General features: G+C 43.4%; 1 protein-coding gene across 1 annotated transcript; it reads right to left on the bottom strand.

Moving 5' to 3' along the window:
* Window positions 1-3,388: 3,388 nt before the first annotated feature.
* NFU1 (NFU1 iron-sulfur cluster scaffold) lies at window positions 3,389-15,575 on the bottom strand. The gene is made up of 8 exons (XM_057402539.1): window positions 15,472-15,575; window positions 13,597-13,703; window positions 10,792-10,927; window positions 8,680-8,746; window positions 7,755-7,869; window positions 6,798-6,861; window positions 4,386-4,560; window positions 3,389-3,610 (listed from the first exon to the last, which is right to left on the bottom strand). The coding sequence occupies exons 1-8, from the start codon at window positions 15,516-15,518 to the stop codon at window positions 3,563-3,565; spliced, it is 759 nt and encodes a 252-aa protein (XP_057258522.1). The 5' UTR covers window positions 15,519-15,575; the 3' UTR covers window positions 3,389-3,562.
* Between the last annotated feature and the right edge of the window lie 331 nt (window positions 15,576-15,906).

Raw genomic sequence — 15,906 nt, forward strand, 5'->3', positions numbered from 1 at the left:
ACAGATATTTAGCTCCATGTGTTTACTCTGGAAGTGTCCATTGCTTATTTTTCCCCTATAAAAAGCCAGTATTTATCCCCTCCATAAGGTGCTACTTCATTCTGAGGTCTGCTGCGCACACAATACATGGTTTTACTAGCACATGTAGTTCACACAGATGTAGATGTGACACTTGGTACCAATGGAGAAAGGTGAAAATTCTCTCTCACATGTAAGCCTTTTAAAATGAACAAAAAGGGAAGAGGAGTCATGGTTGGGGAAGAAAAATAAACACCCATTTCCTTCAATATAACTCATATAAATAGAATTTCTGGATGAACTCCTGCATTTTAGACAGACTGCAGACGATCACCTCAGAGGAGGATGTTTTGCAACCCCTGAGACACCACACTGTGCAGATTAACATCAGGGAACATGAGCAATTCCCAAGTTGGAAGTACCTGTTCCAAAGCTGCTGTCAGCGAAGGCTGGGGCTGTGGGTGCTTCACTCCGTGCACTACAGCATCACAAGTGTCTTACAGACACACAGGCTAAATCCTCCCTCCTAGGAGCATGGAATGAGTCACTTCCTGACAAAAAGCACATGTCCACCTGCAAACAGTTTCAAGATGATGAGTTTAGATAGCTGTCATCATCTCTTCCTGTAAGAGAGAGTGCTAGAACATCGCTCCGGAGACAGGAGTGGATTTGCTCTGTCCCACAGGAGTGAAAACAAACAGGCTGAATGGCTGACTGCAGTCTTGCACTTATCTAAGCCACAGCAAAAATACCAAGGTTCTTTTTCTTCCCCCCCTTTAAAACCCACCAGAGTCATTTCAGGCAGTCATTACTATTTTAAATGTTCTGACTGCATTTTATAGAATTTCCCCCTGCTGACCTGAGTGTTAAAGTACAGCTAAAAAGCCCTTTCTGTGTTAGGGCTGCAAGAACATCATGCTATACGCCCGTCTGCAGACACCTAAGCTAAACCACTGCACAGTCTTTCCAATATTCCCATTTGCCTTGGTGTCTGTGAATGGGGAAGGTGTTTTGGGAGACCAGAGGAGACAGGACACCTCTCCCTAGCAGGGCTTCTTTCCATGACAAAGCTGTTCCAGAGCTTAGGAGGTGGACACAGAAACTCCTCTTGATTGAGGATGATTCATACTGTGCTACTGCAGTATGAGAGTTTATGGTTTGCAGCATTAGAGCATGGTTAACATGCTGTGAATACAGCTGGGTTTTGGTTTGTTCCCCAGGTGAGAACTGGGACTTAAGCCCCTCCGTCTGCTTTCCTTTACCCAGACTTGGAGCATTTCCCCATTGCTTTATGCTGCAGAAATAAAACTGCTGCCCTTAAGAGCTTACTTTAGATGACAGAACAGAGAAGAGGATAGGATGTGAGTATTACGTGCTTTTCTGTCCGCAACAGAGCTTGAGAACACACAGGATATATGCTGGACATGGAAGCTCTTCAGTCTCAAGATCACAAGATGCTTAATCTTCAGCCTCATTACACACAAGCTTAATCTGGTCCTATCTGTACAAATCAAAACCCCATTAAAAACAAGACTGGAAATACAACAGTGGCAGAACTGGATCCTTACTGTACCTGGAGGAGATTAGTACTGCTTAATTAGAGAATACAGACAACATCTTTAAGAGAGATGTTTTATTTAACACACAAACCAGCTACTTTGCTGTTTAAGTTTTGGCTTTGATAATGCATTAAATCGACAAATTGGGCCTCAAAAGCTCTATTTTTGAGAAACCAGAAACATTACACGCTGTTCTATGATTTGCTGACAAAGAAAAACGTGGCAATAATGTTTGCACAAGTTCTCTTTTGGGTAGTCTGAGCCTGCCTGGAGGGGAATTTTGTCATCTATATACTTGCAGGATCAGGCACTGCATTACTTCGTAACAGGGTAAAGAAAACACAGTGATTTCAAACCCCTTTTGAAATCATCAGTGGGTCATTTCAATGACAGCAGGTTATCACTCCCCAGGAAAGCTGCAGAAATATTTTGCTAAAGTATTTATTTTCAAGTTTTGAACCAGTAATATGAAGTTTATGGTGAGATATAAGGAAGAAGTTCTTCCCTGTGAGGGTGCTGAGGCGCTGGCACAGGGTGCCCAGAGAAGCTGTGGCTGCCCCATCCCTGGCAGTGTTCAAGGCCAGGTTGGACACAGGGGCTCGGAGCAACCTGCTCTAGAGGAAGGTGTCCCTGCCTGTGGCAGAGGGTTGGAACCAGGTGATCTTTAGGCTCTTTCCAACCTGAACCATTCCATGCTTCTATGAAGTTTATGGCTAGCATAAGCTGATCTGCACATTACAGAAAAGTTTCTCCACTGACAAACCGACCCCAATTAGGGACTCGGTGGAATTAGACTGGCAAGGAGTGAAAGAGGGGGACATCCTGGGAGCTTGCACACAAGGAATACGACTGTAACCAGAAGCCACATAACAACTGCAAACTCAGCTCAACTGTGGCAGCAGAGAGGAGTACTTCCACAGCAAAGCAGCTGGTAAAGCCAGGCACCAGGAAGAAATTAAGTCCTACACATTCAAGTAAACAGAGGTATTTGCAAAGCCCGATTTACGTATTTTCCGTTGCAGAACAATAAATACTTCTCATCCCATGGTCTCTAAAAGCAGAACGTGTTTTGCTGTGCCACGTCTTCACTTGCTCAGCCAGGGCAGCCAAGTTACACACATGTTGCACTCTCTGGCACAGCAGAAGGAGCAAACAGGATACGGCATAGGTAAACACAGTCACTTTCTTTGCTAGCCTACAAATGTAATTTGTGCCCTTAAGCACCACACATTCATCTTGATGCTGGAGCATTACGTTAAGAAACCATCTTTTGCAAGCTTAAACAGACCACTAATGGTGGCTGAACAATTTTACTGCTAAATAAGCTAATTAGTCTCTCCACTTACTAAACCTGATAAGGATCTCAATCTTCTAACATTTACTTTAAAAGATAAAATTTTTATAACAAAACACATTTTGTCTGCCTGTTGCTATTTGCACAGGGGTAGCAAGTGAGTAGGTAACTTTCCACAAGTGATGGCAACATCGCATCCTCTAGAACAAACACTTGAGGTTTTGGGTTACTTTTCACACACACAAAAATCCTATGGAAAGCTTTTTAGTAAGACTGGTTCAAATGAACATTCCTGAATTCCCCAGTTACAGAGCAAGGGCAGACAGCCCTGGTGAGCCCCATAAGGAGGTTTGGGGGAATAAACATGTAATATTTCTATTGCACAAAAAAAGTCAGACAAGAAACTTTACTTTGGCCTTTCAGTCTTGATTTTTATATGAAAGAACATAGGAAAGACACATCATTTTTAAAGCCCATCATTTCTTGCTTAAGACATAGTACAAAGTAGAGCAAAAGGTTTCTTTTTTGAACGCAGGGCTTTTAATAACTTAGTGGACAAATTGCTTAAACTGAGGACACATTTTCACAGATGTAAGAGTGAAACAGAAGGCAAATTTGGTTGTTCCTCAGCACAAGGATAGTTTACGTACACCAAGAGGTAACTACGTATTTGGCCACAGAGGATGCCAGCTCACGTAGAATTTGCTTCTTTCTCCACGTCATCATCGTCGTCAACAACCTGAAATCAGATCCAGAAGTAGTTTAGTTAAATAGCTTAAACTCTCAGTCCTGTCAGACTGCAAAGAATTTATTACACTAAATCCTTGCTGGACGCAAGGGGAACAGCAGTTATTCTACACCACAGAATGACAATGGTCACGTGAAGAAGGTAAGAAACACTGGCTATCAATAACACCGGGAGGAAATGTGGCTAAAGATTAATTCCAGAAGGAATGATGTAAAAGGAGCTGGTGAAGTTATTCCAGAGGCCACCAGAACAATCACTACAGGGTATCAGATTTTTCATGAGAAAGCAAAAGACTCTTCAGTCTTCCCTTATAGGAAAGAACTTGTTCCTTATATCTAACCTGAACTTCCCCTGTTTCAGTCTGAACCCATCACCCCTTGTTCTATCCCTACAGTCCCTGATGAAGAGCCCCGCTGCAGCATCCTTGTAGCCCCCTTCAGACACTGGAAGCTGCTCTGAGGTCTCCACACAGCTTCTCTTCTCCAGGCTGAACAGCCCCAATGTTCTCAGCCTGTCTTCCTATGGGAGGTGCTCCAGCCTCTGATCATCCTCATGGCCTCCTCTGGACTTGCTCCAAGAAGTCCCCAGCACATATTGGTGCTCGGGGCTGCACAGGACAATGCAGAGTTCTGTATCTTTAGCTAAGATACAGCTTCTGACTGGGAAAAACTGCATCTAAAAATCCCCTACTTTTGCTTAAATGCTGGAAAGGGACAAAGACCTTTTCCATTTGAAAGCACACAGCTATTACCTCTGACCAACCCACCTGTTCCACGCCTTCTACTTCAGGGATGTAGAACTGGAGCATGTTCTGTATCCCGTTCTTGAGGGTGATGATGGAACTGGGACAGCTGGTACATGAACCCTGCAACTTCAGCTGCACAATCCCATCCTCAAAGCCTTTATAAATAACATCACCACCATCTTCTTGCACTGTCGGCCTGGTGGAACACGATACTCAATTTAAAGCAAGTATAGCTGAAGTATGTTTCCTTCCAGAAATCTGTAGTAAAGCTAAATTTAATACACACAAAGAACTGCCAAGACATAGTAACTATAGCCCTTTTTCTCTGAAACCACCCGATTCAATGTCCAACAACTCATACTTTGCTGGACCCTCACTGCTGTTTTGCCATAAAACATTAAGCAAAACATATTGGCAGCAGCATACAAAGGAATCACTGAAATTCTAAGGCTGAGGGCAAGCACCTCAGAGTTGAGCTTGATTCATATATCTGCAAAGACATATGGGTTTGCCTTAAGGCCCTCCCCACACATAACGCTGACTGCCTCATTTATGTGCCAAATACAACAGGGGTGTGTCCTACCACACCATGTATGTGCATCTGTTACCTGAGCAGGGACAGTGATAAGAAGTCCTTAAATGCTTCCATAAATAAATCCACCATTCACAAGAGTTTACACAGGACAGGAAAAAGCTCCAACTAGGAAAGCTTAATCCTGCTGGCAGGTGAAGAAACCAGCATCTGAGAATACATCCCAGTATTCTGCAGCAAGGGCTCCTTTTGCAAGCCACAAATGCCCAGCACTGTAACTGTAGTCTCACAGGAACATTTCTCCAGACCAAGCTAAAACCATCAGGTTACTCTAACAGAAGCTCTTTATGCTGCTTTTCAAAGTCACTCTTTGAGAGCTACACTCCTAAGAGAATAATCTATACATCTACACATTTATTAACAACTCACCATAGAAATTATCTCCATTCCAGAAAGCCAAAAACTAAAAATACCTTTCAGAGCTATATTCCCTCCATCCTGCACTTTCTGACAACTTCTTTGCACGTATTATTGATCAACTACATAATAAATGCTTTGTGTGTACCACTGGTGTATTCATAGCTTCTGTAAACTATCCTGCTCTCGAGTGAAGTAAGAGACACTACTGCTAATGCTCTCATCAACAGCTTCTTGGTCCATTGAGGGGACAGGCAGAAGGAAGTGAAAGAAAAAGGTGGGGAAAAGCAGAAATTTGGGCACAAATTCTGTGACCTTATGAAAGAGGAAATCCAGGCCTAACACAGAAACATAGAATAGTTAGGGTTGGAAAGGACATATCTGAGGGAGCTTAACCAACCACATACCCAGCAGGAGCAGGGCCTCCTGGATGAGGCTTTAATAAGACAGTATAAAGTATTTATATGACATATATAAAGCTTTATGCGACGGTATACTTGGGATACATGTTTCAACACTTGGTACGTATGTTTGGGAAAAGAGCTCCAGCTTATTCCTGCTTTTCTCCTCTCTCCTTGCAGGAACATTAACCAATACCATGTGTCAGCTGTGGGACAACCACGTTTTGACATTCATAGCACTTTAAAGGCAGCAGAATTAAATAAAAAGCCCAAGTTTGCCATAAATTCTGGAAAAATTAAAACTGAATTCCACGATTTTGACGCACATAAAACTTGCTGTCTCCTGTAATTTGTGTGCTGGGGAAGAAGTCACCAACAAGTATCAACATGAGAAACATCAGACATTTTCCCCTGCATCTAAAATGTCAAGCTGCTTACTCCTTTCAGTTCACTTTGGAAGGCAATTAATGAGCATAAAAACACCCTTCGGGTACACATCATGATCCACAGCCCCCATGAGACTTCATTAGTTACCACCAGTCTCTAAATTCAAGACATGTTAAAACACCAACTAAACTGCAACAGAATGCATGGACAAAAATCCACTGAAGCCCAGACAGTAAAGGAAAACCACTTGTAAATTCTCCTTTAGAGTACTATACAAGAATATAAACTAGTTTGGAATACTTGGAAGGGAAGGACATGTACAATTAAGACAGAGACTAATACAACAGAGGAAAACAAATACCCTAATAGCAAAGACTGTGCTGTTTTCACTGTTTAAAAGTAAGACAGGTTAAACCAATGGACCTGCTCAAATGCATTACAGAGGGTAAGGCTATACACTGCTCTAAAGTCACTGAGCAATAAGGACTCTGTTCCACACACAGTTTGCTTAAACAGGGAAACTAGACAGAAGGCTTCCAACCAGAGGAAACAGCACTCTCAACTCTGGCACGTTGCACTTTAACTGGATACTGGACCATGAAATCACAAATACCCGGAGAAAAACACATTGCTGCCTAAATAAATCCAATCCCCAAGACTAATTCACTCCATCTCGCAGTAATGTTCCCAGTTTACCTTATTCTTGTATCCAGCAGTTCTTTAATCATCAGTACAACTTCATCATCATCTTCTGATGCACCTTGGGAAAGGCAAAAAGTGCAAATCAGAACTTGGAGAGAATTCTGATGATTACTAATACTGTATATCCATAATGGCAGAACGGGAGAGCATAAAACCCATCACTGAGGTGACTGAAACCAAAAGGTGTATGTCTCAATTTAGAGCAGCTTCTTCTGCATTGTCCTTATTTACATCCCAGGCCTCCACCAACAAAACCCAGTATCAGTTCAGAGTTCTCAGCAGGCAAAGGCCTTAACAGACAAGTAGCCCCACCTTTTAAAGGAAGTAACAACTAACATTCAGTAAGGATTAACGGATCAAGGCAGGGCCCTCAAAAGGTTTTAGCACCAAGAAAACAAAGCAGGAGAAGAATTATGACCATGTCTGGCTTTAGCAGTTCCGGATGCCATTTTGAGCTCAGTGTTAGTCTCACAGAAGCATTTTTAGGACAAATTTTCCAAATAAAACAAAGCCTATGTGCATACTGAAATTCAATCCAGACATAAGAGAGGAACTCAATAGCCATAACCTTCCTTAAAACACTGGGAAAATTGCTTAAGTTGTTAAGTTGCAAATGAGAAAATAAATAGCAAAATACTGCCCCTGAGCTAAATATTAAGTTAGTTTCAGTTCCTCTCATTATGGTTTGGAAAAGACTTCTTACAATTTCTTGTTCATTTGAGAACATAAACCTACCATTAAGCTTGGGCACTCTTTTTGATTTAAGGAGGGAAATAAAACCCTTTGTAGATGCTCATACAAGAAGGGTCTGCCACAAAACCCCCCAGCTTTCTAAAGCCTCAAAAGTATTTCACACACAGGAAGTGTATATGAGGAACAAGCAGAGGCTCTTCTGGATAAACTAAAAACATAAACTAAACTCAATCGCTCTTCCTGAGGAGTTTGATTTACCTGTATCTGCCCTAGGTGCCTCGTCAGTGACTACAGGTAAGCCAGAGGCAAAGAAATCCATTATAGTTGCATAAATATCTGGTTTGAGTAAGTTCCAATCCAGGTCTTCACTATCCTGTGAGAATCAGGTGAAGAAAGAAGGAAAGAGTAAAACCAGAGTATCATCCTCCTAATACCAAATTAGGCAGAGATTCTTCTTATGTTAAAGATATCATGGGTTCTCACACTCAATGCATGGATTTGATTTCATAGTTTTGTTAGGTCCAGGTACAGCTTTGCCAAAAAAGTCCAGTAAGACTCAACTTACAATGGTCAATAGAAAGGTTTCCTTGTTTGCAAGACAAGTGCTATTAGAGCATTAACTGAAGAGGTGAAACTCTCCTAAATACATTATTTAACACATATTTCTACCCAACCATTTCAGAGACTTGAGATTGTCTGGTCCCATTTCGAGCCAAATTAACATTCCCTGACTTAGCCTGTGCTCTTCCCACAGTGAGAGGATACCTGCAGGGTTACTGCCACCACCTTATCTCTGTTGACATGAGCTCCACACCTTGTGCAAACACAGTGAGCACTGAATCCATCCCCATCATGCAGCCATTCACTTGGAAGCCTTCTGGAGGTCAACCAGTCCCAATTCCGGTTTGACACAGAGCCAGCTTCCAAGCTACCATGTTGCACAGGGCCTCATGCTGACCATTTCCAAGATCAAGGAAACCTAATCCAGTGCTCATACACACTTTATCACGTTTTTTTTGCCTTTATACTAAAGGCAATTCCCTTTATGCTGCTTGTGAACATGGCCTCTGATGCTTTCATGACACACACCCAGGAGTCTGACTGGATCTTCCCTATGGCCATTTATTAAGACAGCTGGATCTCAGCTCATCTTTCAGCACATCCAAACCTCTGCTCTGCTTACCTTGGTGATCGTGATGAAGTCTGGTCCAAAGAAAACACTTTTAACTCCTTCAATTCTGAATAACTGTCTGTTAAGAAAACAGAAACCCAAACCAACACACATTTCAGCAAACTCCAGAAGATTTATTTAATGTCAGAGAAAAAACGTTCTAGAATATACCTCTAGACAAAAACAAGCACTAAAGCCAGAGCCATTAGGAGAAACAGTTACTTCACCTACAGCTTAGTAAGAGCCAGGAAATCCTGCTGTGAACCAGGGTATGGAGTAAGACTGAACTCATCTCTTACAGGATCTGTGTTACTCTCTCAACAGTTCTTTGAAGGCAAAATCATATTCTGTATAAAAAGCTGTTTGTTCAGCATCAAACCCTGTAGGTACCTACTGTTTCAGAGAGGACTAGTGCAAATATAAGGAATGGTCCTGAGACTAAAGTTATTCAAAGTAACTGAGCTCAAAAAAAGCTCCCTTCAATTCTGTTGCCATTAAATAAAAGGATTAGTGCCAAGCAGTCCACAAGGCTTTAACACCCAACTCACTTTGTGAGCAGTCTTCAACAGTTTTAGTCATTCAGTTAGTAAAGGCTTAAGATTCATATTCAATTGCTTCAGAGGGTCCCATACAGCATCCAACAACCAGGTCATAAATTAGCACACAGCCAAAGCAACTCAAGAGCTTACAGGGGAGGCAAGAGCAGATGTTTGACAATGAAGTGCAAAAAGCAGAATGAGAATGCAAAAGCCAATTTCCACAAATGGTTAAGTAAACCCCAACAAATTCATCCACAAAATAAAGAAATGATGCTACTCCTGAAAAGGCATTTTTGTAACTCTGTGTGTGTGTGAAATCAAAAATGCAATGAAGGAATTGGAAATCTCATCACAAAGGTATGTGCGATGAAAAGAGATTTCACAATAGCCATCTGAAAGCATTTCTACACACGAAACAGTTACACGTGCTCTGGGCTTTTACATCACTAAATCAACTGCATTTTAAGTTACTCAAACAATGACATTATGCAAGTGCACCATATCACCCTGGATCAACCAAAATGATACTCCCCCCCTTCATCCCCTTCAGGAAGCTTTTAATACTTCTTTGGAAAATGAATATCCCCTATTAAAATAAATGAGTATTCCATTTATAAAAAACATAATCTGGGGTTTAAGGATATAGACAGTTTTTTCCCCATTAACCTGCACGATACACATAACCAAGCTGCTTTGCCAGGGTACACATTCTACCACATACATCCTCTTTAATGAAAATGCTTATCTGCAGGTACATGACAACAAAAAGCTCCTTTCTGACAGTCGACAGCACCCTGCAGCCTGATGTACTTTGGTATTATCACACCCTACAGCTTCAGCATCCCGTCAACACATGACGTCCTCACAACCCTTTCACACTGTATTTCTTTAATTAGCAGAGCTTGGCTCATAAAGATCCTGTTTGCACAAACAACTCTACGAGAGTTGGAATCATCAGAGCTGCGTGTTTGATAACTCTACAGTTCCTGGAGAGTGCCATGTGAAACAGCTTCTACTTTTGCATATAATTCTTCCAGCATATAAAGATGACTTAAACTGGGATCTCCAGAGGTAACCTACTGCAGCACCTCTGGGTCTCGGGCTCAAACTGAAGCCCTTCCACCCATATAATGGATAAGGGCTCTTTTCAGAGGCAAATGTGAAAGCAATGATACAAAAGGGATGATTCCAAGTATTTCCAGAGAGACTTGTGAGGGTCTGTTTCCCAACTGTGAGAAGTTGCATGATTTCCAAGTAACTACTTGAATTAAGAGTGTTCTGATGGGAATGATTTGTGAACACAGGGCCAGAGGTCTCACTGTTCAAGAATGCTGATTTATGATACCACTCAACCCAGTTACATGAACTACAGCATGATGATAGAGAAATGGGGAGTACAGACACAAAAGAAGGACTCCTTTAGCAACAACAATCCTCCCAGCTTTAAATTTATGCACAAGGAAAGCAGCACTGAAAACTGAAATCCAAACAAGCTGCTCCTGAGTATAAGGAGCAGAATGAGCTTAAAAACATCAGTTGTCACCACACAGCCCGTAGTGAACCACCCCCCCCCATTTAATAATACCTTGCTAAAGGTGAGCAAAATGCTGCAGCTGGATTGGAAAACTCCATAGTCCTTGACCCCAGCACTTCCTTCCCAGGAATAAACTTCAAACTGTTTGGATTCGGTGTGTCCTGAGTTTGAATAAACATCCCTCTTACTGGAAATTAAAGCAAACAAACAAAACAAAAAACAGAAAGAAGAAAAACAGTGTAATCAAACCTAAGTAGCTTCAATGAAGTCTTCAGCAAGACAAACTGAGGGAGATGGCTGTGCTATAGCAAACAGCAGCAGTGATAGTTTAAAGCACAATGCAGTGGGTCCCACAAAAGCTTTCAGACACAAAGACTGATAAACACAAGAACATCATCTCATGGCAAACAAGATGATAAATGGAAGCTCCATTTGCTAGCTTTTTATTTACTAAAAGCCATCCTACTGCAACAGCAGGAAGCCAGTCCCATCCTCCCTTCCTACTGAAGGCCAAGAGACACAACCTTCACATCTGTTGTGTTCACGTTTCTTAATTTTATGATGCTCAAATCATAAAGCAGCATTATCTTTCAGCATTATCATTCCCTCTTGAAAGCATAGTCAGTTTTATAAACCCTCTCTTGAAGATACACAGGATTTATGGGGCTTGGGCTTCACCTCATTTTTCAGCACCATAAAAAAGAAAACCAAGTGCAACAACAGTTACAGTGAACCACCCCTGCCTATACTTTCCACAGTGAAAAACTACTCTAAGCGGTCAGTTATCCTCCAGAAGCTGAACTGACCAAACAACTCAACATAAAATTACTTACAATTCACTGGCAAAGATGTTTAAAAGATCCATTTTTACTGAAGTTCCTTTTGTGGAGTGGGTATGTCATTGCAACAGCTGAATGTAAATAACCTGGTCTTGACTAAAAGTTAATACTCTACATTTAATGGTCTACATTTAATAGTGTATTTTCCTGCAGATGTGTCCACTCAGCATATTCCTAATGTCCCACTGAAGCTGAGCACCAGTTAGGGACAGTCTCTTGACTTCTTTCTAGTTCTCCCCCTTCCTAACTCTCCCTGCACATCAAAGAACAAAAGATATACAAACATTCAGGGAATAAAAATGCATTTTAAGCCAAAAAATCTCTAGGAACTAATATCTATAAACAAACACTAGTTGAGAAACAAACTCAACTCAAAACCCATGCAACAGGGACTTAGAGCAGCAAAAAGAGCTGACATTTTGCTCGTGACTCTTTAGTATTAGATGACAAATGACACTACTTATAGATTGCCAAATTGTTACTGTATATGTCTGTCATGGTAACAACCCATTTGACTTCAACATGCACAGTGGCAAAGCACACACACACACACACACACACATTTTCTAGCAGAGATGTTCTTAGTTTTAACATGGAAAGAATAATCCCAATGGAGCAAGCAACCAGTCAGCTTTATCCACAGGGATGGAAGAAGTACTCACCTTCCAAACCCAGCTGGCATCCAAAATCACATCCAGTGTTAACAGTGTAGTTTGTTAATGACCAACAATGGGGGATTTGGATGGTGTAAACTGAGTACAGTGCTCAGTTTTTGAAAGCAATGGGTCACATTATTCACCTACCATCTCTAACACCCTGAAACACAAATGGCTGCTAAAAGGTATCTGTGTGGGGGGCCTCTGTATTTAGAAGTGACTTCTGCAGTTGAGGATCTGCCTTCCTAAGACCAGGTTTTTCAATCATGAACCAACCTGGAATCAAGCTCTGTGCACAGCTGTGAAAATAACTCATTTGGAATTTATTATTGCACACTTGGTAACTGTCTGCATTTACATCAAACATCTACAGTGCTTCCTTCAACCCTCTGTGGAACACTCAGTGCATGCCCGTGCATGCACCTAGAGCATCAGCCTAGCATCAGCTCAAGGTAAGAGGAAGATACCAGAGGCCACTGTTAGGATACTTGCAGAAGCAGGTAAAATACTACATCTGCTTGTCAGAGTCTGCCTGTTGAGTAAAACCGCAAGAGGAAAAATGGTGCTGGGGCTGATAAGACAGGACTTGTCTGCAACCAAAACCAGAAAGAACCTTCTGCCTGAGCAGACTCATTTGAATTAGATTTCCACTTGTGACTAATGCCACGCAACAGCACCTGCAGAACATGTCTCAGGCTCTTCCTACTGCAACATTAGCGATCGGTTGCTACATCTCTCAGGCAGGTGCAAACCCAGTGTTTTTTCTGCATGGCAAATTTCAGACTACTGTTAATTTTTCTGAGCATCAGAGCCTATCCCCAAAACTGGCAGGACCAGCAAAGTCAATCTGAAACACTGCTTTTTCAGGGTAATACCAGGTTGCAGGCAATCTTAGTGAAGCATGCCTAGACAGGGGGAAATGAAAACAAGAGAGTACTGCAGGTTTAGGAATGAAAAGCTTTGCCCCCATCCTTGCCAGGTTCTAGCTGGACAGCCAGCAGTTTTATCTGGCAGAGCTCAGGAGCTGAAGCTGGACAGAAGGCAACACAAAGTCTTTGACAACAGATACACTTACACTAAGAAATTAAATTAAGAAGGGCAGCAAAGCCCAAATAACATTTTGCACTAACAAAGCCCCTCGTAAGCCTTGGCAGCTGAATGACATAGAACAAACATGCATAATCCAGCACAAAGTGAGCCGTCCAAACCTCTCCAAGCTCCAAATGCACTAAAACTGCATTAAAAACCACGTAGGAAATGTGACACCACTCGGCTTTCAGAAGGAATAACAAACTGTCATTTACTGCCACAAGACACAAAGCCACAGTACATTCATCTCTTCATTTTTAACTAGTATTTACCTGCATTATGCCACACTGCAGGTGGAAGAAAGGGTTTCTTCTGCACAAGCTGGTGGAAACACTGTTGAGGTGTCAAATTGTGATCTTTCACCATCATACGACAGAACCTAGAGGAAAAGAATTTTACTATCAATCCCCAAATTGCACCACCTCACAGAGAGAGTGCTTCGCATTGCTTCTCTCCTGGATAATGCAGCAGGCTGGATCACAAGAGACACAGCTCCCAGGTTTTAGCCACCCAAAACATTAACCTAGACTCCTTCAGTCACTAAAGCCAGGCAAATCACCTCACTTACTTGTGACAGAAGAGGATAAACATCCTAAAGAAACCCTCTGTCATCTTCTTGACAGTAGCCAGTGCCTAGAAACGTAGCTTGGACTAAACACCTGATTTTCAGAAGACTACAGACAGCTGAGATGAATCCAGCCTCAAGCACCTGAGGCTAAATCAAGGCTGGAATTCAATCCTATACTCTGTGGGTTTAGCTGGTCAAAGATAAGGGTCTCCTATGGGACTCTCAGAAGCTACAGGACAAGCTAAAGAGCTAATGCAATGGCTACCCTTACACTAACAACTGACATAAGAAAAACATAGCAGGACACTTGGATAAGAAATAAAACCCCTCTTAGCTACTCACACCAAGGCATACCTCACCCCTGTCCACCTCTATGCACTTCCTCCCTTGGAGGAATAAAGAAACTCAGTACATTCCTGTACAAGTATTGCTCCAGAATTAAACCAGACCAGTGAAAAAGAGGCCCTGCTCCATGCTGGCCATTAGCAGCCAAAACAGGAGTGGCGTCATCTGCTCAGATAGGGTTAAAAGGGGGAAGAGCAGAGAGGAAAAGAACTGTAAGAGAAAAAGGAAGGTGGAGTGATGGAGTAACAGGCCTAACTGTCAGCATTAAGGTATCTCAGAGCTAAGTGACAATCAGAAATGAACCAAAATCCACCTCGTTTCACAGATACCACATACTGAGGACTCATTACTTCTGGTTTCTCTCCTCCTTTTGGAATACAGGGGAGGGAAAGCAGGTAAACTAAACACATTAGAGTAACAGGGGCTGGTAAGAGAGGCAGCAAGCACAAGCACAACACCAGGTCCAGACTGCTCAAACATGGGAACAGGAGGAAAGCTGTCAGGAATGCACCTCTTTAGTGTGAGTGAAGGCACATGAACCCAGAAGAGGTCTGAATCATGTTATCTGCTTACTTTTGTGGTCTTGAGCAGGTAGAGAGGCCACAATGGGAAGCGAGGAAGGGCCCCCAAGTTCTCCTTTCCCCCTTAGGTTTGGGGAATAAACACGATTCCGTTTCACACCAGATGTGCCCACAACAATGCTGCCCTTTGATTTCCCCCTTATTACAGTCTCTAGCACTTGTGGTGGGGGGGAATTTCCCCTTACTCCTTGGCCCTAAGGACACGTACACGAAGGGGGAGGCCACTGCCCCTCACTGCATGATCCTATGGGGGCGAATGACTCCCTGCAGCACGGTCCTGAGCCCTGTGAGGGGAATTCCACTCCGTTACTCACACCTTTGTGCATAGGAGCCCAGCAGTCCCTCAGGGGAAGGCCCTCAGCACCTGCGTGGCGGGGGGGGGGGAAATTAACCCCTCGCTGTTAGAATGGTGTAGAGAGAAGAAACAGACTCCCCGTCTGTAACGAGGGCAGGGAGGAAATAACCTCACCCTCGTCCGCCCTGCCGCGGCGCGGAAGAGCCAACGCGGCCTGCGGGCTCGCGGTGCCGCTCGCTGCGACGCGGCCGCCCCGAGCCGTGTGGGGAGAGGAGCGAGAGGGGACCCCATCGAGGATGGGAAGGGGGGGGATAAACCCGGGTTTCCTCCTCCGGGCCGGGGCAGCGCGGTCACCTACCGGGAGCCCAGCCCCGCAGCCGCGCCGAGCCACCGCGCGGCCGCCATCTTGGCTCTCCTCAGCGCCGCTCCCGCCTGCCCTGAGGCGCGGCGGCGGCCCCTGGCGGCGGCGGCGGGAGCGGGGCCTTGCCCTGCGGCTCCGCACCTTCACGGTCCGACAGAAATTAACGTTTTTAGCCCTCAAACCACCACTTTTTCCCCTTCTTTTTTAATATTTCCTATCGCTGCGGCGCATTCCAGAGCGATGAAGCCCCACTGTCCGCATCCCAAACGCTGGCATCGCTTTGGCACGCTCTGGAAGCAGCAGGGTTACCACACGCAGCGCTGAGCCGGGCTCACCACAGGTAACACACAAAAAGATGCTTTTTCCCCCTCCCCAAATCGCACAAAGCAACAAAAACCTGCGAATTCAGCCCAAAAAACCTCCCAGACACGG

This window comes from Pezoporus wallicus, unplaced genomic scaffold (genome assembly GCF_028554395.1).
Source record: "Pezoporus wallicus isolate ANWC-B61680 ecotype Strahan unplaced genomic scaffold, APGP_CSIRO_Pwel_v1 contig_2348, whole genome shotgun sequence".
NCBI lineage: Eukaryota > Metazoa > Chordata > Aves > Psittaciformes > Psittacidae > Pezoporus > Pezoporus wallicus.